Genomic DNA, 25,156 nt, shown 5'->3' with positions numbered 1-25,156 from the left:
GCAGAATGTTCACACTCTCCAGCCTGGGAAGCTCCAGTGAGCATCCTGCTCCCTAGGGTTTTATTAGCCTCACCATGGGCCTCTAGAAGCTTAGTTAGCATTGGCGCCCAGATGATCCTTCTTAGTCATTGACCTCAGTTATGGTCTTACTCTCAGAACCAGGACCAAAGGCCAAATCATTCACTGCAAAGGGATTCCATACCCCGCACCTTGGATGGAAAAATCATCCATGCCATAGGTTGCGCCTGAGCCCATTTTATGGCTGTTTTTATTGTTCATTCTTATTAGGAGAGAAAACTCCTATTAAGAGAAAAAATTGCAGATTATCCCATAGACCGTTCGATTGCTTTCTGTGTAGCCCAACCCTGACTCTTGTTCCCACTCCATCATTAACTATGTTTCCTTAGCAAGTTACTTAACTTCCCTAAGACTCGGTGTCCTGGTCTGTAGGGAGGATCAAATGAGCTAATCTACTTACCACGGTGCCTAGCATATGGTAAGCACTCAGTATATACTAGCCAGTAGTAGAGTAGTAGTAACTGACCATTTCCACCTGCCCTGTGTGACCAACTTGAATCTGTAAGACCATTGGTTCTTTGCAAATTCCTATAGGAAAGTCTACTTTGCTCTAGTGTATATAATGATTTGTTATGGTTTTGGGGCTCACAGCAACTAAACTGAATCTAATTCATGATTGATTACTTTGATTTCAAGTCCTAAAAGACCATCTTAAGAAATAGATCTCTGCCTAAACTTTCTAAGTCTGAGCTCAAATCACCTTCTCTGTGAATCAACTTCCAATAATAATTCCCTTATTTTGAATCTAAAGCACTGATTTATGATTAACAGTGAAGAAATTGACGTTGTCAAGGATTTCATTCTACTTGGATCAACAATCAACACCCATGAAGCAAAAGTCAAGAAATCAAATGATGTATTACATCAGGCAAATCTTTGGCAAAAGATCTCTTTAAAATTTTAAAAAGCAAACATGTCACTTTAATGACTAAATTGTCCCTGACCAAAGCCATAGTATTTTCAATCACCTCATATGTATGTGAAAGCTGGACAATGAAAAAGGAAGACTGAAGAAGAAGTGATGCATTTGAATTTTGGTGTTGGCAAAAAATATTGAATGTACCATGGACTGCCAGAGAAACGAACAAATCAGTCTTGGAGGAAGTATAATCAGAATGCTCCTTAGAAGCAAGGACGGAGAGACTTTGTCTAGCTTACTTGGGACATGTCATCAGGAGGGACCAATTGCTGGTGATGGATATCAGGTAGAGGGTCAGTGAAAAAGGGGGAAACCCTTAATGAGATGGACTGACACAGTGACTGCAACAATGGGCTCAAACATACCAGTTGTAAGGATGGTGCAGGACTGGGCAATGTCTTGTCTGTTATACATAAATTTGCTATGAGTCAAAGCTGACCCCAGAGCATCTAACAACAACAAAGCATTGATAGCCACTCCTACGCAATTTACCACATGAATTTGTGTTTGTTGAATAAACGCTTATTGTTTTCTTGGTTCATTTATGTATATTGTTAGTATTTGTTAAGGCATTCACTTTTTCAACCAACTTTTGACTACCAGAAGTTGTTCCAGAAATTGTGCTCTCTAATTAGATTATAAATGCTTCAGGGCAAAGAAATGGGCTTTGAGGTACAAAGTACAGCACAGTTCTGGACATACTAGATGATACCTCCATAGTTTTACAAAATTATTGTGTCCTTAAAAAATGGATAAAATAAACTTTGGGGGAGGGGTAAATTTTCCATTTGGTAGTTGAGCTGGTTATCAAGATGAAGTCTTTTATGAATCACTTCACAAAGTTTAGAATTCTTTTGAAAGTGAACAGTCCCCTCTTCTTCATGTATGTAGTTATTGTTAGTTGCCATTGAGTCGGCTCCAATTCGCGGTGACTTTATGTATAACAGAATGAAATTTTGTCTGGTCCTGTGCCACCTTCATGATCGCTAGTATATTTAAGTCCATTGTTGTGGCTATTGCGTCAATCCATCTCATTGATGGATTTGCTGACCCTTTACCATATATGATGTCCAAAGTAAGTGAGACAAAGTCTCGCCATCCTCCCTTCTAAGGAGCATTCTTGTTGTATTTCTTCTAAGATGGATTTGTTCATTCTTCTGGCAATCCACAGTATATTCAATATTCTTCACTAATACCCTAATTCAAATGCATCAATTCTTTTTCATTGTCCAACTTTTACATGCATATAAGGTATTGAAAAGACTATAGCTTGTGTCAGACAAACTTTAGTCATCCAAGTGACATCGAGTGGCATCGCTAGGGTTGGTGTTACCCAGTGTGGTAACTCCTGGTGTCATTCCCCTCCCCCCCACGGACCTCCTCCCATACCAGAACGTACAGAATCCTTAGTAATGTTTTTTGTACTAATGTTACTCATAAACCATAATTCCCGTATATCACACTTTCTTTTCCTTTAATTACTACTTAATTCTCAAAAAATTTATTGCTATAGGTTCACAAATACTAATTATCACAATCCTGTATCTAAAACACCAGAAAATTTGACAACATCAGCAACTATGAAAACACTGGCAGCAATGAAAACAACAGGGTGTGCCTTTAGTGTGGGCAGAAGAAACCACGGGAGTCGAAGTGTCCTTGTAATTGGGCAATAATGACAGCTCTGACTGGAGTGCATTAGAAGGTTCAAAGAGTAAATTTTAGCATAGAGTTTTAGCCTTGTAGGTATATTGACACATGTAATCTGGGCTTATGAAAATTGTTTTTGTTGTTATAACTAACTACAGGGATATTTGTATAGACGGTCATTTGGTGTCACCCCCTCTGACAGTGTCACCTGGTGCAGTCCACACCCCCGCATCCCTGTGTTGACGCCACTGGTGACATCTTTACTTTTTAAAACTTTAAAGACGTCTTTTGCAGCAGATTTCTTGACTGCTGCTTCCATGGCCATTGATGGTTGATCCAAGTACAATGAAATCCTTAACAACTTCAATTTTTTCTTTATTCATCTTAATGCTGTTTATCGATCTACTTGTGAGGACTTCTGTTTTTTTTTCATGTTCAGGGGTAATGCAGGCTTTTACCCTTCATCAGGTGCTTCGTCTTCTTCATTTTCGGCAAGCAAGGTTGTGTCATCTGCCTATCACAGGCTGTTAATGAGTCTTCCTCCAATCCCGATGCTGTGTTCTTCTTCCTTTAGCCCAGCTTCTCAGTTTATGTGTTCGGCATACAGATTGAATAAATAAGGTGAAACGACACAACCCTGCTGCACAGCTTTTCCAATTTTAAAGCACACAGTATCCCCTTGTTCTGTTCTAATGACTGCCTTTCCACCCATGTAGAGGTTCCACACGAGTACAATTCAGTGTTCAGGAATTCCCATTCTTTGCAATGTTATCCATAATTTGTTATGATCCACACAATGGAATGCCTTCCTGTAGTCAATAAAACATAGGTAAACATCTTTCTGGTATTCTCTGCCATCGGTCTTCACATATACCAAAACCAAAAACCAAACCCGTTGCCGTGGAGTCGATTCCGACTCATAGCGACCCTATAGGGCAGAGTAGAACTGCCAGAACTTCATATATATCATGTTAACCAGGATAACGAAACTCAGTGACAGCTGCCTCCCGCTAGGGGACGCCCGACAGCCCACCAAACTTCCACTCGCACTGCGCAGCCTCCATCCAGGGGTGGGAGGAAATTCCCTTGGTGACGCGTGGTGTCGTTAAGGAGGGCGAGGCCCGCGAGAGGCAGGGCCTTCCTCCGCAGCGAGGGGTGGGGTCAGTCCGGGTGCTTTTTCTTACCGCAAAAGTAGGTTGGGAGCGGGAGGTGGTGGCTGTGCTTGCTAGTATTGGAAGATGGCGCCGCCGGTGATGGAACGGGGGCTGAAGAGCGTCGTGTGGCAAAGTGAGTGCCGTGGGGTAGGGGCTGAGAGAGGGAAAGCCCGGAGGCCGCCGTGCCGGGCCCTGTTTTTCCGCCGTAGGCCTGCAGTCTCTGGGGGAGCTGCTGGGGACACTTGTTGCTTTGGACCTGCGCCCTGTTAGGACTTCTTACTGTTTTCCTTTCCAGCCAGTCTTGCCAGCAGCTGGGATGGGCAGGGTGCGAGAGAACACGGCCTTCTTGCTCGCGTCAGGCACCCGCTCGCCTCGACCGGGCTGCGCCGTGAGTGCTGTGGCGACGCCTCGGGTTCTGGCTCCGAAGCCCTGGCCTGGGTGAGCCGCCACCGGCCCGGCTCTCCCTCCGCGGCCGTGGTCCGTATCCGCGGCCGCGCTCCCCACCCTCCTCGGCTCCCGCGTGGATCCAGCCCCGCAAGGCATCCCCCGCCCTCCCTGCGTCGGGGCCACACCAGTCGGTGATGTCTCTCCACCTTAGACAATCTGGGCGCTGTGTTTCTCCACCCCCTCCTCTCCCAACCCCCCTGCCCCCACACACACGCACACAACACACGCACACAAACTCTTGAGTTACTAAAGACTGCTTAGACTGCTTATTCAGGTTAGTACCAGGGGGAGTTTTACAGCCGTAGTTTTCAATATCTATGAATATCTATTTTTAAAATCTCACTATTAAACAGACCCTTCTTCCACTATTCCTAGGAAAACCCACTTTTAGTTCTTGAGAAGGGACCATTGGAATGGCACTGCGAAGATTAAATCTCTAGCCGTGACAGCTCTCTGCATAGCCGAAGCAAAGCTGCACCTTCCCTTCTCCTTGTGCACTCTCGGGGCACGCCCTACTGTTAGGACTGTACTACTTCTTGGTTACTGAGGTTCTGCCATATCTTCTATAGGTTTCGTAAAAATCGCTCCAAACATAGGTCTGGCAGGTTAGAGAAGGAATGAAACCGCCAAACAGGAAGAACCATCGTTGTCTGGCATTGCTGGGTTCAAGGTAGTTATGGCCTAGTAGTGGAAAGGAAGTAATAACTACCTAATTAGTGTTTTTGACTCTGGCTTGTTAAGCGAAGAACAGAAACGACTGGGTTAACAAAATTCTGGGAGTTAAAATAGAGTTCCTTGTGTAAAATTAAAATTCCAAGTCAGTAACTGGCACGTGCTTAACGTGTAGAAGGTACTAAACTAACGTATGAATAGATGAAACGTTAATAAGAAAGTTATGAAAACTCCATTTAAAAAAAATTAGGTAATAAGGTTGGCATTTTGTTTTTCAGGATTGACACTGTTGACTTTTAAGACTTGGGGATATTTTAAAATCACCATGATGTTTAAATACATTTATAAGAACATGAATAGTGTATAAATAATTTCAGAGATATAGATGGTCCTTAACATCAGCACTTATCAGAAGAGATTAATGATAGTTACATCACTCTTGATAGCATTGAAACTAGAGGAGAAGGAGATTTAGAGATATTTAAATTTCCATCTTTTTATCCTGTTAATGTATTATTAAGCTTGAGGTAGCACAAGGATACCCAGATGGAGTATAAGATAAAGAAGAGAGGAGACTGGACAGAAGGAAGAAGATAAACATTGAAAAATAGTTCTTCGAATCTTTGTTTAAATAGAAGCATGACCAAAAGATCAGATGATATTAATTCAACATTTATTGAGTAAAGTATGTATATTGAGAAGAGGAAGCCTTACCTGAGTTCTGTTAGCAAAAGATGAAAAAGAGTCTGGAAGAAATGTTGAAGGAATCTCCTAAGAGGTAGGAAAATCATACATTTAACTGGGAACATTTGCTAGATTGAAGATAGCACAGTTAGGTGAGGATAGAAAGCTGGATAACTTAAGAACCTTTGATTTACCTGCAAAGTGTGGTTAAGTAGGGAGAAGGAAACTTTCTTGAAATATTTCTTGAATATTTATTCTTTGCCAGGTACTATTCTTTACATCTATTAAAACAATCTCATGAGAATTAATATCCCTGTCTCACAGATGTTAAAACTGATATATAGTAGCATAGCAGCATTATTCATAATAGCCAAGAAGTGGAAAAACCCTGAATGTCTGTCGACTCATGAATGGATAAATAAGATGTAGTGTGTTCATACAATGGAATATTATTTGACAATAAAAATAAATCAAGTACCGATACATGCTACAACACAGATGAACCTTGAAAACGTTATGCCAAATGAAAGAAGCCAGTCAGAGAGAACTATATATTTAATGGTTCCATTTATATGAAATGTCCAGAAGAGGCAGATCTAATAAGGAGTCCTGGTGGTGTAGTGGTTAAAGTGATTGACTGCTAACCAGAAGGTCAGCGATTCAAAACCACCAGCGGCTCCATGGGAGAAAGATGTGGCAGTCAGCATCTGTAGAGATTTACAGCCTTGGGAACCCTGTGGGGTCACTGTGAGTCAGAGTCAACTCCACGGCAGTGGGTTTGATATTTATAGAGACAGAAAGTAGGTTAGTGGTTGTCTAGGTCTGGGAAGCTTTGGGGGAGTGGAGAGTTGGAGAAGGATGCTTAAGGGGAACAGAGCTTCTTTTTGGATGATGAAAATATTCTAAAATTGATTGTGGTGATGGATGCACAACTGTGAATATGCTAAAAGCCATTGAATTGAACAGTTTAAATGAGTGAATTGTATGATATGTGAATTATATTTCAATAAAGCTGTGTAAAAAAACTGATACAGTTATTAAATAGGATTCTTTATGGCTGCAGAGCTTATGTGTGACTTGTCTGTGCCTTTCCATAATGTTTAAACCTTAGTTTAGGGCCTTATTTATGCCTAGTCCATTGCAGTAACCTCCTAACTGAGATTCCAAGCTCTTGTTCTTTCTCTGTAGTTCATCCAGCAAATAGCTGCCAGAATAATTTTCCTGTAACAGTACTGTGCTGCGATCATGCTGTTCCTGTTTGAAGACCTGCAGAGACCCCTAGTTGCCTAAAGATCATTTCAACCTCTTAGTCTGCTTTTAAAGGCCTAGGTAACCTGTCCCTGAAAGGTTGGTGGTTCTAACCCACCAGTGGCTCCGAGGGAGAAAAGACCTGGCAATCTGCTCCCATAAAGATTACAGCCTAGGAAACCCTATAGGGCAGTTCTGCGCTGTCCTAGAGTCACTGTGAGTTGGAATCAGCTCGACGGCACACAACAAACCTACCTTGCTACTCTTACCTACTTTTCCCTGGTGTAATGCTGATGTTCCATCTAGTCTATACTCTCCTTGAAATCTGTCCTCACATATTGATGCTGATTCCTCTGTCTTGAACGCTCCCTTTTCTCCATTCTTCACCTGTTCAAATTTTAGCCAGGCTTCAAGTCTCAACTCAAATGGGGCTACTACCTCCATAGTGGCTTCTCATTTTAACCCAGCCTCTTCTTTTTCTTTAGCATTTAGTTTGTCCTGCTCATATAGCACTTCTCACTGCTACCTAATATGAGTCTTATGATAAGCTTCATGAAGGTAGGTCCACTATTGTGTCTTGTAATGCTTTAAGTTCCTAACAGGCCCTAGCAGAATGCCTTGGATGCCAGTGCTTTTTAAAAATAAATGAATAACTCAGTCTTATACTCCCCTCCCCCATTTTTTACTACCTAAATTTCCCCACTTATTCAATAAATATTGTTGAATTCCTATGGGAATATAGCAGTAGAAGGCAGCCAAGTTCCCAGCCCTCTTTAAGTTTGCATTCAAGTGGGGAGAAATAGAAAATAAATGAAGAATAAACATGATTATTTCAGTTTATGATATAAAGGGAGAGAGGCTACTTTAGCTAGATGGATCAGGAAAAGTTTCTCTGAGTAGGTGACATTTGAGCTGAGACCTAAAACCGGAGAAGCAATCAGTCTTTAAAACGAGAAACCCATTGCCATTGAGTCGATTCCAACTCATAGCAAACCCTATAGGGTTTCCAGGGAATTGCTGGTGGATTCGAACTGCCGACCTTTTGATTAGTAGTAGTAGCTCTTAACCACGTGCTATTAGGGCTCCAAACAGTCTTTAGAGACTACCTAAAATCTCTAAAAAAAAATACCTTAATACTTAGAATGTGAAAGGCTGTGTTTGTTTACAATGCTAATTCCTGTACGTAAAATCAGCAGTTTCTAGTGCTTGAAATTGCTCATTTGCCAATCTTTTGCTACCAGGGAAGTAGTAGGAGAATGGTATCACTGATAAAAGGTTTTAAATAAAGATATAATGAAGATTATTTTAAAAAATAAACACATGACAATACATAATAGTAATTAAACCAACCACAAAGCAAGTAGAGACCACCAGTGGCATTTCTTTTGCATATTCATGATGTTATTCAGTATGCTATATTTTCTCTTCTATCTTTAAATAGTAGTTTAATGGCTGTAATTCATATCTACTGAATATTTTAGAGGATACTTTAGAGAAAGTGAACCTAGGTGAATTATAAATGCTTTTAAATAGGAGTAATCAGAGTGTGTTTACTTGAGCTAGTTCTTTACATATCGTATCATAAGCTTTTTCCCTTTTCCTCCTAGTCCTTATCCAGATCTAGACGTATTTTTTTGTTGTCATTCTCTGACTTACTTTTTTTAACATCTGACATTGACTCAACATTTTCCACGTTCCTTCAGAATCTTTGTCATTATCCTGTTTTTAGTCACTTTTTAAATACCTTGATGTGGTAAAAAATTTTTGATAGCACAAAAGATTATAAAATGAATCTTTCTCTCAGCTCAAACCCTCAGCTTCCCTCTCCAGAGGCAACCACTGTTAGATTTCTCCTAAGTCCTTCAAATTTTCTATGCAAATATAAGCATATATACAACCATGTTTGTTTTTTAATCAATTATCTTTGTTACGTGTCTTTTTTCAGTCTGACTGCTTTGTCTTTAAGTTTATTTTGTTGAGCAGAATTTTCTTTTTAAAAAAATTTTGTATATCTGCTCAGTCGTTTATTCATTCAGATCAATATTTAATAAATATCTAGCCTGTACTATCTTATTCTAGGTATATATCTCTCGATGTCCTAGAATTCACAGTCCAGTGGGTGAAGACAGAAATGCAAGTACTAAGTACTGTATTAGCAGTATGAACATGTTTTAACGGCAGAGAAGACAGGAAGACAGAATTATGTCCTCTCTGGAGTTAGATCAGCAAAGACTCCATGAAGAGGGGTGACATTTAAGATGGTCCTTGAAAGATGGTAAAATTTTGCCAGGCAGAGGGAAAATTTAAGCCAAGGTGTAAAGGTGAAAAAGTACATGATTGTTTATGGAAGAGGGAACCGTTCCTTTTGATTGAGTACCCATTGCCGTCGAGTCGATTCCAACTCATAGTGACCCTAAAGGACAGAGTAGAACTGCCCCCTTAGGCTTTCCAAGGAGGGCCTGGTAGATTCGAACTGCCTACCTTTTTGGTTAGCAGTCATTTCTTTTAACCACTATGCCACCAGGGTTTCCTTTGATTGAGTACAGGGTATTTATTGCGAGGAATAGGGGGGCATAAAACTATAAGGTGGATTGGAGCCAGATTATGAAGGATCCTGAATGCTATACTCAGAAGTTTAGGCATTCTCTAGATGGTGGGGAACCATTAACGGTTAAATTTTTCCCTCTCCTTCTAAAAAACAGTCACTAGCATTTTTGACACTCTGTTAAACAATGCTGAAAAGGAAGTCATTTTCTTGTTCCTACTTTGAAGGGAAGTGACTCTTAAAGTTTATCCATTAAGTGTAATGGTAGCATAAAGCACGCTAATGTTAAGTGTACAGTTGAAATTCAAATATTCAAATACCACCCAGATCAAAATAAAGAATGTTTCTAGCACTTAATACCTCTTCCTAGTTCAAACCCCACCCTTTTTCCCAGCATAAGGACTATTCTGACTTATATCTCTATCACATAATTTTGTAATGTGGCTTTTTACTTTATACCCTTATTTTTAAGCAAGAACTCCAGGCACTTCATTGTAAAGCCTTTTCTTTAAATATAGAGTTTACTAAATTTCTGACTAGAAATAATTGCTTCAATGTTTGTATATGTTTAGTTGGTCGTATAGTGGTTGTCAGTTTTCACGTGTCCTACTTTTCATACAGTTTTTAAACATTATACCTTGATAGCCCCAAGTGGTCTTTCCCATGTACAGTTCAGGCTGTTTTTATTCATCTGAGTAATGATGATTCTTGCTTTTCTTGCTTTTGCCTCCTGCCCCAGACCGCTGAGTTTGCCTTTATAAAGATTCTTGCCTGTTCACTAAATAACATGGGCCAGAGATATGTAGAATCTGCCAGAACCGACCCAATAGCACCTAACAACAACACAACATTGCAAGGAATAAGTTATATCTAAATGCTTATACTCTATACGGAAGATATGCATGATATATATTTAGTGAAAAAAAGCAAGTAACAGAATAATGTGTATATGCTTATTTCCATTTTTGTAATAATCTGATTCTTTTTTTTAACTTATAGAGATGAGATAGACGGGTGTGTACTAGGGGGATAAATTAGAGTGGGAGGCAAAGAGACAGGTTACTGTGTTGGTCCAGGAGAGAAAGCTGAACTGTAGCAAAGGAGATAGAGAGGTGAGGCTGGATGAGAATATGAGCGATTTAGGAGGTAGAATCAATAGGATTTAGGCTAGGGAAGAGCCATCCTAGACTAGGATTCAGGTCTGGGAGACTAGGTAGTGGGGGTTGCTGTTTATTGAAAAGAAGGAACAAGTTTGGAAGGAAAAAAAAATCACTTAGGACACCATGAGTTTTAAGTGGAAGTAGAGGTGTCCAGTAGTCAGTTGGAGGTGTATAGATATGAATCTCAGAAAAGCGAGCTGAATTAGAGATCTGGATTTAGGGTATAGCTTACAGGTGGTCATGGAAGCCATGGGTTTAGATGAGGCAGAGCAGATAGAAGAGACTACGTTTTTCCAAGTTCATACTGAGGTTATATTTTTGTACTGTTTTTTTTTTTCCTCTTATTTCCTTGATTATGATTTCCACATTACTAGGTTTTTGTAGTTGTTTGCTTAGGAACTCTGTTATTCATAGATCATTTCCTGTTTTCCAGACAAATCTGTTACTTTTGCATTGTTATTATCAGGTTTGGTAATAGTTTCTCTGTGATTTAAGATATTTGTGTAAGTATCCTGTACAGTACTTGTTAGTTCTAGTCTTCTGTCTCCCTTCAATGTTTCCACTTCCTTTTTGGCATTACAGTTTTAAACATATTTCCATTTTGCATTTATTATTAGGAGAAACAAAATTAGTAAAGATAGAGTAGTAGGTATTAATAGGTCATTGTTTGGGGGAGCATTTTGACTAGTGGAAGATCAGTTAGACATTAAAAAGAAGCCAATCTGTTGACTGTTGAGGAAGTTGAATTGTAGGTTTAGATTTTATTCTATAGACAAGAGTGAGCAGTTGGAATTTTGAGGAGGGGTTGCATAGAGGAAGCAGAGCAGAGGTAAGAGAATTGAGTCTCGGGGCATACCCATTTTTAGGGTACTGGAGAAATGGATATAAAGTCAAATAATTTTCATTACTATTTAAAGGAAATACCTTTTAGTTCTCTTATATTAGTTGGTAAGATTTTCTTTGACTTCTCTCCAAACCTTCCTTCCTTGTGACCGTGTCACTTTTCATGGATGCCCCTAACCTCTGTCTACAAAACTAGTTCTTTTCTACCCTTTATTTTAAAGATTCTAACACTGTGACTATGTAGGCATCTTCAGATTCTAAGACAGTACTATCCAATAGAAATATAATTCAAGTCACATATGTAATTTAAAATTTTCTGTTAGTCACATTAAAAAAAGCAAAGAGAAACATGAATTTTAATAATATATTTTACTTGACTCAGTATATTCAAAATGTTACCATTTAAACATGTAATCAATATAAAAGATTAATAAGATATTTTACATTCTTTTTCTTTCTTTTTGTACTAAATCTTTGAAATCTGCAGCCCATCTCAGTTCAGGCTTAGCCACATTTCAAGTGCTCAATAGCCACATGTGGCTAGTTTCTACCATACAGGACAGCACAGTTCTAAGATTTTAAAGACTTTAATGAGGTATGTTCTGCCTAGGAAACTCTTCTCCACTCTGCTTCATCATAAATTCCATGAGCATTCATTTCTTAAGAGAAAGATGCAAAGCCAGTAAAAACAAGCAGGTTGTCTTCAATTTTCAGCTTGTATGAAGCACGCAGAAATAAAGCCAGCTTAGAAAGGGAAGTAATAGAATATTTCAATTCCTGACCTCTGCCTGAGAAAATCCTTTATTTTTTCCTGTAGGGTCTTAGAGGCTGGTGCTTTCAGCTAAAATTATGATTAAGTACTTCAGGCTTTTACCACAGTTTTTATATAACATTATAATCTTTTTCAAAAACAAAATATAACCACCTTAACTAATATTAATACAGACTTTACCGATCACAGTTCTCATGATGAGTAACTCCTCTTAACTATACCCTCTGCTAGAAGATTTGTCATTTTTTAACATGACACATGAGGTCACCGTGAGTCAGAATCAGCCCAACAGCAACTAACAACACAACACCACCATAAACCTGATGGTAAATTTCCAGAAGTTTTAACTTAAATATAAATTAAGAAATAGAAAACTTTAAATGAGTTACAGAAGCATCTTGGTTACTATAATTTACATTTTAAAGATATTTTCTTTTATGTATTATATACTATATAATACTGTTTTTAAAATTAAATGAAAATTTACAAAATAAAATAGAAAGTAAATAAGGCATATTATATGTAGAAAATTGTCTCGTTACAAAGTAGAACAGATATTTGTATGAGTTGCTTATGTATATTTTATTTAACACATAAGGAAAAATGTTTTGGTAAATCAGGGAGTTAATTTTTATATTTAGATTAATTTTGAAAATAATTGCAAAGGAACATAGCAATATTTATTGATTATGAATCACGACCGAATGGTCATATATCCTAATGCTGATATATATTGTTGAAATCCTAATGTAGTGAATCAGGATGGAAAATACTTATCTACATTTGATTGTCAGATGCAGTTTAGCGATGGGTTAATTAGGGATCTTCTTTGTCTTGGTTTTCTGCTGTTGTTTTTATCCTGTTTACTTGGGATTTAAGTAGATTAGGAAAAACCAAATCAGATACTTTCAGAAATGTTTTCCACATATGTTCCTACACTTAAATATGCTAGCCCTTTTTATAATACTCTTATTCTCAAAGTTTAAAAATATATTTCAGCTTAAATGTACCATAGAGTTAAGGTATTTAAAGAGAAATTGATTTTTATTTAAGGTTTAACAAATCTATGTGCTTTTCATATAGTTTAGCAAATTTTCAGACTGGATTTTTCCCCAGGCATTTTGGACCTTTTGAGTAGTTATTCTAACTGTTGATTTAGATTATATAATTTTTTTTTCTTTTTGCAGAGATAAAAGCAACAGTGTTTGATGACTGCAAGAAAGAAGGCGAATGGAAGGTAGAATTTGTATACTATGTCCTTTTATTGAGGACTTATGATATATCTACAGGAATACAGACTCTGGAACCATATTGCTTAGGTTCAAATCCTGGCTTCATCACTTAATAGCTGTGGCCCCTTGGCAAGTTATCAGACTTCTCTTTCCTGTGTCCTTGGCTATAAAATGGAGATGATAATACTTACCTTGTAGGATAGTTGTAAATATTAAATAAATTAATCCATGTAAAGTGGTTAGAACAGTGCCTGGAATAATTATTGTTATTCTACAACTGGCAATTTATAATTTTAAGGAAATTTGATGTTAAACATTAATTATATTTAAAATTAAAAAGTTCTTCGTTCAAAATAGAAATATTTCTGTTTGCTTACTTAGATAACAGAATGGAAAGATAATACTAATAGATGTTTGTATATTGAGAAAATAAATCTCCATGTCATGCAGATTTAAAGATGATTTGAGATTTTTTGGCCTACCATACTGATATTTTAATTTTATTTTGTAGAAGGTTTAAAAGTGAGTAGGTTTAATGGATAAAAAATTCTGTCTTTTGTGAATTGTTGGCAGTCAGATACTTACATATTTCCTAATCTGTATTTGTTTTAAGATAATGCTCTTAGATGATTTTACCACTAAGCTTTTGGCATCGTGTTGCAAAATGGCAGATCTTTTAGCAGAGGGTATAACTGGTAAGTGTTATTGATACTCATCATGAAAACTTTATTGTAATTGGGCTCTGGCGTTGGACAGATCTGGGTTGGAGTCCTGCCTGTTCTACTTTCTAGCTGTGTAACTTTGGACAACTTACTTAACTACTTTAAACATGGATTTCCTTGTTTGTAAAATACTAATAGGGTTATTATAAGATTTGATAATTCATGTAAAATTCTTCACTTGGTATCTGGTATCATATTAGCTATTACTATAGTAATATAGAAGGAGCCCTGGTAGCTCAGTAGTTAAGTGCTCTGCTGCTAACCAAAAAGTCAGCAGTTCAAACCCACCAGCCACTCAATGGGAAAAAGGTATGACAGTCTGCTACTGTAAAGATTGCAGCCTTAGAAGTCCTCTAGGGCAGTTCTACTCTGTCCTGTGGGATGGCTATGAGTTGGAATCAAGTCAATGGCAATGGGTTTTTTAATAGTAGTATATTTTTAAAAGAAAAACATTTTAATTTTTAATGTACTTTCTTGTTTTCGTCGTGGCTTGTTGATTGCTTATGCTGGTAGACCTACCTGACTATGTATAACTGCTTTATCTTTTTCTTTCATGATGACAAGACACCTTAGCCCAAGGCTTAGCCTTAGAGAAGACACATTTTGGGGGAGTTTTTTATTAATCCAGTGAAAACAAAGAGAATGTTAAACCTAGAATATGTAAATGTATTTGCCAACGCCCACTCCTCACTTATCAGCAAAGACCAGGTTGTTATGTGAAAATTGTCATGTGAAAATGGAGGATGACTACATCATTACATAACTGCCAAACCACTAGGAATCATGGCCCAGCCAAGCTGACACATAACTTTAACCATCACAGCCAGTGTTACTCTCACCTTGCACCCTGGTGTTTGTTACTGCCAAATGTATGTCATTAATACACAAAATGGTCGGATGGAAGATTTTTTACTATTGCCGTAAGTGCAAAATGTTGGATAACGAGATAGTCGATAAGTGAAGAGTAGGTGTATTATAAATGGACAGTTCAGTAAAGTTTATTTAAAAATTGTTTCAAGTGTATACGTATGTGATTACAAGTATGACTTTTTTTGTTAGTGGTGGAGAATATTTATAAGAGTCGCGAACCTGTCAGACAAATGAAAGCTCTTTATTTTGTCTCTCCAACATCAAAGGTGAGTATTTTGAGTCTTTAAGGACTATGTTCTTTAATTTTTTCACCATTGCTATCATTTTCTAATAGGAAAAGTAAAGCAGTACCATATCCTTTATTAGAAAAATATTGTCATAAATTAGTTTGTTTAGGAAAGTTGTTTCTGGGTTAGAAGATTGTTTTATTTGTGCTCTTCTCAATGAGAATGTGTAAGTGAATGTAACCCTCCCTTTTCCATATGTGAGAGCAGAATTTAATGGTATAAAATGATAGAGTTTCTTTGAATAATTTTATTATTCATGCAGTTCCTATTGAACCATAATTTTGGGGGGATAAAAAAGTTAGTAAAAGAAATAGTCTTGGATTAATCCTTTATTTATGTTAGTGACTTTCCTATAGCATGCATACCACTCCCACGTATTTGTATGTATGTATGTATGTGAGAAGCCCTGGTGGCACAGTGGTTAAGCACTAGACTGCTAACCAAAAGGCCAGTGGTTCAAACTCATCAGCGCTCCATGGGAGAAAAGACCTGATGATCTGCTCCTCTAATGATTACAGCCTAGGAAACCCTATGGGACAGCTCTCCTCTGTCATATAGGGTCGCTATGAGTCCGAATCGACTTGATGATGGCATGCACCAATATGTGTGTGTGTGTGTGTGTGTGTGTGTGTGTGTGTGTGTGTGTGTAGAAATTTCTTCAGTTTATAATCTAACTGTATGATTTAACTCATACTTTGAGCTAAATTCCTGGAAGCTTAATAAAGTATCAGATTCCTTTATATTCTTCCATATTGAGAAATGTATTTTCCAACACTCCTTTTGCTTATTCCCACCTAGAGTGTTAATTTGGCAATCCTGGTTTCATTTCACTTCTAGCTCTAGCAGACAGTAGGGAAAAAAGTAGATATTCACTGCTTAGTCTGTTACATTATTGGTTGCTAATGTGAACAGTGTGTTTTAATGACATTTTAGATCTTATGTGTGACATAATTCCATAAGAGAAAATTTATGATTGGAGTAAATGCTGGTTAAAAGCACCATTTTTCACCTAGCAAATTGGCAGATATATATATATATATATTAGTCAGAATTGACTCACCAGCACACAACAATATATAAAATAAAACATTCTAGCCATCAGTGGGTTATGGAGCAGAAACTGCCACATACTGCTTGTGGGATTGCAGATTATTTTTTATAGACTGATAACAGCCTTTTTGAAAAGTAATTTGCTGTTCCTTATCAAGAACCTTAAAATGGTGTACATTATTGAGTTTATCATAAGGAATAAATAAATGGTTGAATTAAGTTCCTAGCAATAAGTAAGTCTACTTAAATTCTCACCATTAATAAATAATGGTATGAAAGACCATGTGGACATAAAAGTACGGTTTCTAGGAATTTATAATGACTAGGTAAATGTTCACTTTCAGTGTAAAGTGAAAACGTAGGTAACAAAACTGTTCAATAAAGGAGGAAAGGATTCATTGAAGATAGTATCTGATTGTGACTCCCGTGTTTAGTCTGCCACAACCACCCCCAGTTTCTCTTCCTGTCCTGAATCAGTTGCCTGGTGGGTCTCCCAGGCTTCAGGAGGCCTTGGGCTCCGTGGGAACTCTGATGGAGAAATGTGGTGTGAGACTTGCTTCCTCATAGGCTGGGAAAGTACCAGGAGACCAATATCAGAGAGTTCCCAGGCAAGGATTGTAAAGTGACATATTTCAGGAAGAGCTTGGCTGTAGAATATCTGTGAACTCCAAGGGAAAGGTCAATTGGGTGCCTCAGAAAGGCCCTGGTGGTTTGTCTACTTCTGCATCTACAGCCTGCAGGAGAAGAGATCTCTTTGCCTTCCTCCTCTGGTGGAACTGCCTCTATTTTGGATACTCTAACAACTAGACCTAAGCTTCGAGTGAGTTGACAAAGAAAAGCAGCAACACATCTAAGTGGGTCAAGCTACCAGAGAGGAAGTTCAGTAAGAATGAATAAGATACATATCTATCAAAATATAGCTGCTAGAAGAAAAAGATGACAACCTAAACAGAAAAATAGTATACATGAGAGTCCAGTGCAGCACATGAAAAACTCTCTGAAACGTGATTTCTCAGTTAAACAGTTAATTGAAAGAGAGGATAATCACTACTGAAGTTTGATTTAGTGGCCTAGAAGATCAAAATAGAGTATCTCAAAGCAACAAAGGAAAGACGTGGAGATCACAGGGAGAAAGATAAGACATTTGTAGGCTAGATCCAGGAGATCTGTAGTATGTAGTTCTGTTCTCCAAAAGTATAGTTCTAGGAGTTCCAGAAGGTGAAAAAGGAACAGACGGAAGAGAGATAGTAATTACATTCTTTGCTCTTCATTTTTGCTTCCAAACCATTGTATCTTCTTTATTTCTCAAACTCCCAGCATTGAGGTATTTCCTACTAGACTGCATTACTTCCTATTCCTGCTCCTTGCAGTCATGTGTAGTCCCTGGGTCTTTCATTCTAATCTCTTGACAGTTTTAGCTCCTAGCTCACTGTCACTTTCTTCAACACTTTTTTAGTCATGACTCTTGGTGATTTCATTGTCCATGTCGATGATAATTCCAGTGCATTGGCTTCTCAGTTCCTTGATCTGCTATCTCCCAATGGTCTTGTCTTCTGTCTTGCTTCAGCTTCCCAGCCACTTGATCATTCCTAATCTCCTCATTGCTAATAACAGCACCATATTCATAATCACAGATGCCAGGTCTCCATTTCTCTGACAGTAGAAACCTCTCTTTCTAGGATGCTCGCTAATATGACAGCTCCTATAAATCTTTGCGCCTATGAGGGGTCATTGGTATATTACCTTTTTACAGTTTCTTGTGCACATCATGTCCCTCACCCTCCTCATGTCTCTTCCCATTTTATCCAGCCTAGAAGAGAAAGAAAACGTCTTCTAAAGATATCTTTTTGAGATGAAGGGAAGCAATGGGGGAAACCAGTGCATTTTAGTGGGGAGAATTGATTAGTATCTTATCTTTAAATAATAGTAGAGAAATGTGACTGATTATGAGTACAGAGAAAGAGAAGATAATTATTAAGGTAATGAAAAAGTGTAATGTAATTTCCAAATTAAAAAAGAGAAAGGGAAAAATACAATGTAAAATAAATAATGAATATAAAGCAAGGTAGAATGAATAAATCAGCTTTTTCAGTCATTGCTTTAATTCTGAATTTTTTTTTTAAATATGAAACCAGAAGCTGTCTGATTGGTTTAAGAAACAAAACATGTTCACAAGAAGCACGCTGTTTACAAGAACAGAATGATAAAGGTTGAAAATAAAGTGATGAGCAAAGAGGTCTAGATAATGCAAAAAGAAAGAAAGCACAAGTGGCAGTATTAGTATTAGACAAGGTACAATTTAAGTTTTAAAGCCCCAAACAAGATGAAAAGGGGCATTATGAAATTGTAAATGACAAATTTAGGAAGATACAACATTAATAAATCTTTATGTACCAAATCACATAGCAACTAATACAATAAGCAAAACTGTTCCAAGGCTTCAGTACACCTCTTTCAATAGATTTTGTAGACCAAAAATAAGTTAAGACAAAGACGTTAAATACTATCTTTGATTCAAGAAATATGAACAGAAGCTAGTTGATTTATACAGGTAGCCCCGGACTTATGATGTATTTGACTGACAACGAACCACACTTACGACTGTCTTTTTTTCGGGGGGGTTGCGGTACATCTGATTGTTAATAGTATGTACTACATACAGTGTTGTGGTATATAATTTGCTGATGGTATCATTCTCAGATGTTTATTAGCAGATGTTCAAAGATCAGATTTATAAAGATACTGATAATAAAAAGCAACAATAATGAAAACTAAAAAAAAAAAGGTATTCAGCTTAACGTCAGAACTGACTTACAATTAGAAATAATTTTTAAAAATACTAGGAAGAGGGAACTAATAAAGTTATAACTTGTTTTTATTAAAAGCTTTCTAATTTTTTGTTAGAAAGGAGAACTGAATCCTAAAACTATTCATAAAGACCAAAAATCAAAGCCCTAGTGAGTTAGCATAAATTCAGTCTGTTAATTGGCTGATTTTTTAAGAATGACAATTAGCCAGTTGATGTATGTTAGTCCCAATTTGCATAATATACACACATTTTTTGAAATTGGGGAATTATTTTACCAAAGCTTTTAAAACATTAGTTTCTTACTGGATTTTTAATTGCTTATATACTAAATAAGATGGCTGGGGTTAAAATAAACTAAATTTTCTTTCTATAACAACTTAAGTAGATTATTCATTTTATTTTGTATCTAATATGTTGGATAACTGTGGGAAGTACATTTGTACTTGGTATATTTTTTCTGATAAATGTAGAAATTTTTCTCCCTGAATTTTTATGTTTCATGTTGGCTGATGTTGGAAAACCTTTGCTTAACTCAGCCTAATTTTTAGGGAAATAATATTATACCTTAAACTCAGAGAAGAATTGCATGTGGTATGAGTGTTTTCCTAAAAAAAATCATTGCTATCACACATAGTACCTTACTAGCTATCACTAACTAGAGAATATGACATCTTAAAAAAAAAAAAATCAATCTATAAATGAAGTAAACTTTTAGCCAGTAAGGTTTTACTTCATTATTGAAACAAAATGATCTTAGTTATTTCAGAAGCTAGCATATTTAAATTAGTGTTCAATGAAATGTGTGTTAACTTCTAACCGTTTTTAAGTCTGTAGATTGTTTTTTACGTGATTTTGCAAGTAAGTCGGAGAACAAATATAAAGCAGCATATATATACTTCACTGACTGTAAGTAACTTCTTTTAAAGTTATTGTTTCATTGTTGTAAAATCCTATTATAAAGTATATACTTAACTAATTTATAATATTTTATAATACTATTATAGTACTAGTAATTTTCTGTTTATTGTTTGTTGTAATTAGGCTAAGGAAGAATCTAAAAATATAAGATTATATGTATCCTAATTCATGTTAAGGTGATAGAAAATTAAAAGAAACTATTCTAAACTACTTTGAAATGATAACCATTTTTGCGGTTATTTTGTGAGGGGAAGATTGATGGGAGAGCACAATATGGGGAGCTTTCCCTCAAATTGTATGCTGATGACAGGAAGAGTTTTTTTTTTTTTTTTGGTTTTTTTTTTTAAATCAAAGTCTCAATTGAGGATTTGATTGTACAATAAAAAAGGGAGCCCTTTGTGGGGGGAACACTGAAGCTACAACCATCTTTTTGGCAAATATTAAGGGAGAAAATCTACCACATCTCCCTTACTATGACGTGTTCAGATAGAAAACAGCTAAACTAAAGAATCACAGTCAAGTCTAGAGACACAAATAGTTCTGTGTTATATGTAATAATGTGTTATATCATTATACTTCAAAATAAAAATACCATTTATCTAAATTAAGTCTTAGTCTTTGCTACTATAGCTATCCTCACTTTAAGTTAGTCCATTTTTCTTGAAATAGTGTTTATTTCATGTCTAGTAATAATTCGCATTTTTTTAAATGCCATACCATAAGTATTTGTCATTTAAATAACCTTATTATACAGAACTTCATGTTTTGGGATTGGTAACATTTAATGAATATGAAGCCTCTTCTAACTTTAGGAATCTTGAGGCTAAAGAACTCACGTTAAAAACAGCAGTAGCTTACAGTTGATATTCCAACTTAGAGGTAATGGAACTATTCAAAAAAAAAAGCTCTGAGTTCTAGAACTTAAAAGTTTAGAGTCTTAGAGTTTCCTGGCATTAGAGAAGTTCCTGTAATTCAAGGAAGAATTACCACGGGTGTGGCTTGGTTACACTGAAGATCATGTAATGGCAGATTTGGAAAAGTAATATAAATTAAGTTCTGAAAGTGCTACAAAAGTTTAATAAGTCATGAATTTTGCCATACATTTTCTTGTTAACAATTTTAGCTTGCTGTTTTAGCAGATCTCTAAGGATATATCTCTGAGGTTATAGTGGATGTGAATGGGGAAAATGGAATTTCTGTTATAGCCCTCATGACTGGAATACATTTGTTCTATAAAGTGAAGAACAAATCTCTGTCACAGTAAATTACTCTGTGAAAGTCAGTATATATATATTTATTTAGTCTTACATGTTGAAATAATTTATTCAAAAGAATAAAAATTTTCATGGGGTTAAATCCTTCAAATTTTTTTTTCTCCCTCTCAGTTTGCCCTGATAGTCTTTTTAACAAAATTAAGGCTTCTTGCTCCAAGTCAATAAGAAGATGTAAAGAAATAAATATTTCCTTCATTCCACTTGAATCTCAGGTACTTTCTTTCTTTTTTTATTTTAGTTTATAATGGATTTTAAAATTTGATTTTATAAGCTTATTTGTTAATAAAGCATATTCAACAGATGCTTTTATATGTATTTGGTGAGTTCTGAACTTAATCTACAAAGAAACATTTCCCATGATGGAGGAAGGAACACGAGCAATAAATTGGTATAAGACATTAGTAATGAAAAGTGGGGCTTAAATTTCACATCCGCTACCAAGTCCTGCGTAGGTCAAGTTATAGCACTACTGAATTTTAAAATCAGAATATTTGGAGCATAGTCTTTTGTTAGATGACTCCAGAAAAATAAGTTCATTTAGCTTATATAACAATTGTGATATTAAAATAAATGTTCTTTAGTAAATTTTTTATGTGATATGAATTTTCATTTAGTTTAATTTACAAAACAAAGGGTTTTTGTTTGTTTGCTTTTGCCTTTGGAATGATAAATGAGCCTTCAATTAATAATAGTGATAATCGTAGCAGACACTTCCGTAGTTACTTCCTAAAGTGCTTTACATAAAAGTATTCATTTAATCCTCACAACAGCCCTTTGAAGTAGATGCTAATTCTAGTTCCATTTTAAAGATAAGGAAATTAGGTACAGAAAGGTTGAGTAACTTGGCCCAATTCACACAGCTAGTGAATTGTTCGATTTTGTTGTGCTCTGGTCTCTGTGTTTGAATTCTAGCATCTTACAGTATTGAAGTAGTTTACTATTATTTGGAACTATGAGGTTAATATTTTTAAGGGATAAAAAAGTCCTAGATAGATTTATCTTTCAAGCTGAGGCTGTTTTTGACAAAGAAAGATTATAATCCAAATTGTAAAATTTTAAGATACCTGCTTAACACTACATTGTTTTCCAAAGTTAACTTTAAACCTTTTCCTTTTAATGATATATAAGTTTAGTGTAGGGTGAAATGTACTTCCTGAAATGATGTGGCGTATGAACAGTAGTGTGGTAAATATTACAGACATTTCCAGAGAATTCTGCTGCACAGAAGGTAAATAGTTTTCAGCCTCAAAAATTCATTAAAATTCTGCAATTGCTCTGTTTAAAGAAGGGGTTTGTGTAGATATCTGACTGATTTGATGGCTGATGGAAATAACCTGTTGCCTTTCCATGTATAGAGAAATCTCTTAAGAAGTTTTTTTCCTACCAGTCTTTGCTAAATGTTGTGATTATTTAAGGTCTTTTCTGTCTGCTGTGTTTTTCCTCTAAGAATTTTTTTCTTTTAATTTAATTCCTTATCATAAGAGGGTTTACTTAATAAATTTATATGTTTTGGAGAAATTACAGTGAAGATATTTTGGATTTTGTTTGGTTTCTTGTTTGCAAATGGATATATAAGTGCTTTGAACTGTGAGCAAAGGCCTGTATCAGCATTTATCAAGATCATGTTCAGTGGGTATTATTGCCTGCTAGATGCAAAGCAGTCTGCTATGAAAAGATGAACAAGATATATACCCTACCCTATTACAGATCTTTGAAACAGTAGTAATTAGGATTAGGTTCAACTGTATATAACAGAAAATCTAAACTTGCAGTGACTTAAACAAGATGGAAATTTATTTCTTGCTCATTTTGTAAAAGATGTCAGGTAATAGGCTGTATAAAGCTGGTATAATGATGTCACAAAATTGTCAGGGAACTTAGTCTCCTAGACATGGCCTCCCTGAGCCAAGATGAGTGCTAGAGTTATCACATCCTCATTTGAGGAAGCAGGATGAAGGGGAGAAAAAGAGGACCACACTACTTTTTAAGGAGTTTTCGCATACATCCCATATAATTTTCATATGTATACATATATGTGCGTGTGTGTGTGTGTGTATATATATATATATATGATTTATATGTGATTAGCTAAAATTTGGTCCTATGACTGCACCTAAGTGCATGGTAAACTAAGAAACATCATCTTTTAGCTAGGCATATGACTGCCCCAGCCCAAGAACTGGGATATTGTTACTGAAAAGTAAGGGGTGAATAGTTGTTGGGGAGGCAGCTCACAGTTTCTGCCACAAGAAGAGAGAGATTAATTCTTACTAGGAAATTGGGAAAATATTTGAAGAATGAGTAGGATGTTATAAGGTAGAAATGAAGAGGGAAAGGATATTCTAAGAGCGAGAATAATGTGAGTGCAAAGATACAGAGGCAGAAAAGTGCAGGGGAGCAGCAGGAATATGTATTACAAGGGGTGAAGGTATGATAAACAAGGCTGTCTCTACAGGTAGGTTGAGACAGTTCTGTAGGAGATGCCAAATTCCACCAAGACTGATGCAGGAAATGGGCTGGAGCAGAAAACTGAGAGTGGTCCTGAAGTCTCTAAGGAAGGGTAGAGTCTTATAAATGAGGATTAGTAGTCAGGTATGGTAGTCCTCCGAAGAAGAAAAGTTGGACATTCAGCAGTATTTAGAAGTTGTATGGAGAAGAGGAAGATTTACCCACTCCTCCTCATTCTGTGAGTCAGAAGGATTAAAGAAAGATCTCTCTTTCCCTTTGAGAGGGTTTAAAGTAAGTAATGCTGTCAGGTATACTTTAAGGCAAGTAGACGGAAAGCATTCAAGAATATAGGGGACTTTGTTCACGATAGACCTCAGAGAGTATGAAGAGTTTGGTATAGCTAATCCTAGAGAGGATGCTAGACGGTATCTAGGTAGAAGTAGAACTGAGCTAGTATAAACAGTAGGATAGCAGGTGGAGGGCTGTCTATATATAAGGAACTGATTGTGGGTCATAAAGATGAAGAAAGCATTTGGTAATTAAAGAACATTTAATGGTGGGGAGAGGGCAGTTGGGAGGGGGAATGATAAGGAGGGAAAGGGAAGAATTGTGAGTGAAGAATGAGAACCAGCCACAAAGTTCCATCTGGTGCCTTGGAGTATCAGATAATTTAGATTCATTTAAGCTGTGTTAACAAATCTCTGTGTATTACAACAAAGGTTTATTCTTCATTATGTTATTGTCCGTTGTGGTTTGGCTGGGGCTTTGCACCATGTTCTTGTTATTCTGGGACAGGCTGAAGGAGCAGCTCCTATCTGGGTCATATTGTTGTTATAATGTTAGGTGCCATCAAGTTGGTTCTGACTCATAGCGACCTTACATACAACAGATCGAAACACTGCTCGGTCCTGCGCCATCCTTACAGTTGTTGCTATATTTGAGCCCATTGTTGCAGCACTGTGTCAGTCCAGCTTGTTGAGGGTCCTCTTTTTTGCTGACCCTCTACTTTACCAAGCATGATGTCATTTTCCAGGGACTGGTCCCTCCTGATAACATGTCCAAAGTATGTGAGATAAAGTCTCGCCATCCTCGCTTCTAAGGAGCATTCTGACTGTACATCTGGGTCATAGCACAGGGAAAAGAGAAGGTAGTGGAATCACATATGACTTTTAAAGCTTCTACTGGGCAATGGCACGTGTCACTGCTCATGTTCCAGTGACGAAAGCAAGTCACATAGCCAAGCCTAAAATCAGTGGGAAGTGTACTCTCCCATAGGGAGACACCTAGAAGGGTTATTTTAAATATTTAAATACTTTGAATATTTAAATGGCATAATATTGTCTATTGCAGTGAGAAAGCCAAGTCCAGTATTGG

At 36.6% G+C, this 25,156-nt stretch overlaps 1 protein-coding gene across 4 annotated transcripts in view; it reads left to right on the top strand.

Moving 5' to 3' along the window:
- The first annotated feature begins 3,787 nt into the window (after window positions 1–3,787).
- The window catches only part of STXBP3 (syntaxin binding protein 3), a 58,728-nt gene continuing 37,359 nt past the window's right edge, over window positions 3,788–25,156 (top strand). The window contains exons 1-6 of one of the 4 annotated variants that reach the window (XM_004388047.2): window positions 3,788–3,934; window positions 13,360–13,409; window positions 14,018–14,099; window positions 15,186–15,262; window positions 19,970–20,048; window positions 21,446–21,546. In XM_004388047.2, the coding sequence (XP_004388104.1) occupies window positions 3,886–3,934; window positions 13,360–13,409; window positions 14,018–14,099; window positions 15,186–15,262; window positions 19,970–20,048; window positions 21,446–21,546 (438 nt within the window). In that variant the 5' untranslated portion in view covers window positions 3,788–3,885. Of the gene's footprint in view, window positions 3,935–10,920; window positions 12,499–13,359; window positions 13,534–14,017; window positions 14,100–15,185; window positions 15,263–19,969; window positions 20,049–21,445; window positions 21,547–25,156 lie in introns of those variants that run through there. The other 3 variants (XM_023742194.1, XM_023742195.1, XM_023742196.1) reach the window with 3 other exon arrangements.

The sequence above is a fragment of the Trichechus manatus genome, unplaced genomic scaffold (assembly GCF_000243295.1).
Source record: "Trichechus manatus latirostris isolate Lorelei unplaced genomic scaffold, TriManLat1.0 scaffold00204, whole genome shotgun sequence".
NCBI classification, from domain to species: Eukaryota; Metazoa; Chordata; class Mammalia; order Sirenia; family Trichechidae; genus Trichechus; species Trichechus manatus.
Note: the sequence above shows the minus strand (reverse complement) of the source record. Positions and strands in the feature narration are given on the sequence as shown.